Source organism: Gracilinanus agilis, unplaced genomic scaffold (assembly GCF_016433145.1).
Source record: "Gracilinanus agilis isolate LMUSP501 unplaced genomic scaffold, AgileGrace unplaced_scaffold11001, whole genome shotgun sequence".
In the NCBI taxonomy this organism is placed as follows: domain Eukaryota; kingdom Metazoa; phylum Chordata; class Mammalia; order Didelphimorphia; family Didelphidae; genus Gracilinanus; species Gracilinanus agilis.
Window position 1 is genome coordinate 1 of NW_025341369.1, and position 1,654 is coordinate 1,654.

At 45.8% G+C, this 1,654-nt stretch overlaps 1 protein-coding gene across 1 annotated transcript; it reads left to right on the forward strand.

The window, feature by feature from the left end:
* Window positions 1-791: 791 nt before the first annotated feature.
* On the forward strand, window positions 792-1,649 carry LOC123253949 (olfactory receptor 2L3-like; the record flags this gene model as incomplete). Its single annotated transcript, XM_044683033.1, has 1 exon — window positions 792-1,649. A coding segment is annotated over exon 1 (858 nt), but the record flags the coding sequence as incomplete, so codon positions are not given.
* Between the last annotated feature and the right edge of the window lie 5 nt (window positions 1,650-1,654).

Sequence of the window (1,654 nt, forward strand, 5' to 3'; positions counted from 1 at the left end):
TCTCCCTTCTGTACTAGAGCATGCAAAGGAAACCTTGGCCATGGTCCTTTCTTCTACATTTCACCGTACCCTACCCTCTAGCTTCCAGGAGTTCTCCATGGTGGACTCTTGACTGCTTTTCAGGACACGATGAAATTATGCTCTCCAAGTTCCCCCTTCTTTGCTTCTTTCGCTAAGCCATGGTTCTTAGTGTCTCAGGAATAAGTAGGCCACCAAGTCAATGAGGTAGGATGGGGCCAGAGAAATGGGGCCCCCCCAATCTCAGTCTGAGTTCTTAGAGCAATTGCGGTCCTGATATTCTGCAACCACCCCCCCCACCCACAGACACATCTTTAATTGTCAAAAGATTACTGATGACTGGAAATTACCACTAATCAGTCCCTCTGCCATTTTCTTAATTCCTATTTGAGTATTTTTAAATCTCTAGCCCTGCCGGAAAGTCTCGCAGGAGCAGCTTTAGTCTTTGCTACACCACACACAGAGCCTTTGATTCATCTGACAACTTTCTGTTGTCCATAATGTCATATGTGTGTATTTGGTTATATGTGTGCATGTATATTTGTGTGTTGAAAACGACACCTATTTCAGTTACTCCCAACAGAGAATCAGCCGGACATTGAGGATTCCAATCAACATCTATAAATGTATATGTATGAATGGATTTGTGTTTGGGGTGGAGAGATGCTTAAGAATAGAGGACTCCAGGAGAGACCATAGTGAACTTCTTTGCTCCAAAATGTCTTTTCATTCACTTCTTTCCTCTTTCAGGAAAATAACCCAGTTTGCTCCTTATGGAGGAATGGAATCACACCACCACTGGTTTCATCTTGCTAGGACTTTTTGCTCCAACAAAATCGGGTCTGCTCCTCTTCCTCCTGGTTGTCCTCATCTTCCTGATTGCCCTCTTGGGTAACTCAACCATGATTCTCCTCATCTGGATGGATCGCCACCTCCACACCCCCATGTACTTCCTACTCAGTCAGCTCTCCCTCATGGACCTAATGTACATTTGTTGTACAGTTCCCAAGATGGCAGTCAACTACTTGTCTGGGGACAATTCTATTTCCTTTGTGGCTTGTGGCTTCCAAAGTGTCTGTTTCTTAATCATGGCATGTGCTGAAGGGTTACTTCTGGCTTCCATGGCCTATGACCGTTATGTGGCCATTTGCCGTCCCCTCCATTATCCCGTCCTCATGAACAAGAGAACATGTTTGCTGATGATCGTTGGGTCTTGGGTCTCTTCATCCATCAATTCCATTTCTCATACAGTGTATGCACTCTCTATGCCCTATTGCAAGTCCAGAATCATTAACCATTTCTTCTGTGATATCCCAGCCATGGTGCCTCTGGCCTGCATGGATACCTGGGCCTATGAGTATACAGTGTTCTTCAGCACCAATCTATTTCTTTTGGTCCCTTTCCTTGGCATCATGGCTTCCTATGGTCAGGTCCTCTATGCTGTCCACCACATGCGCTCATCACAGGGGAAGAAGAAAGCCTTCACCACCTGCTCCACTCACCTGACTGTGGTCACCTTCTACTATGCCCCATTTGTGTACACATATCTGAGGCCTCCATCTCTGCGTTCCCCAGAAGAGGACAAGAATTTGGCTGTCTTCTACACCATTCTCACCCCTATGCTTAACCCCATCAT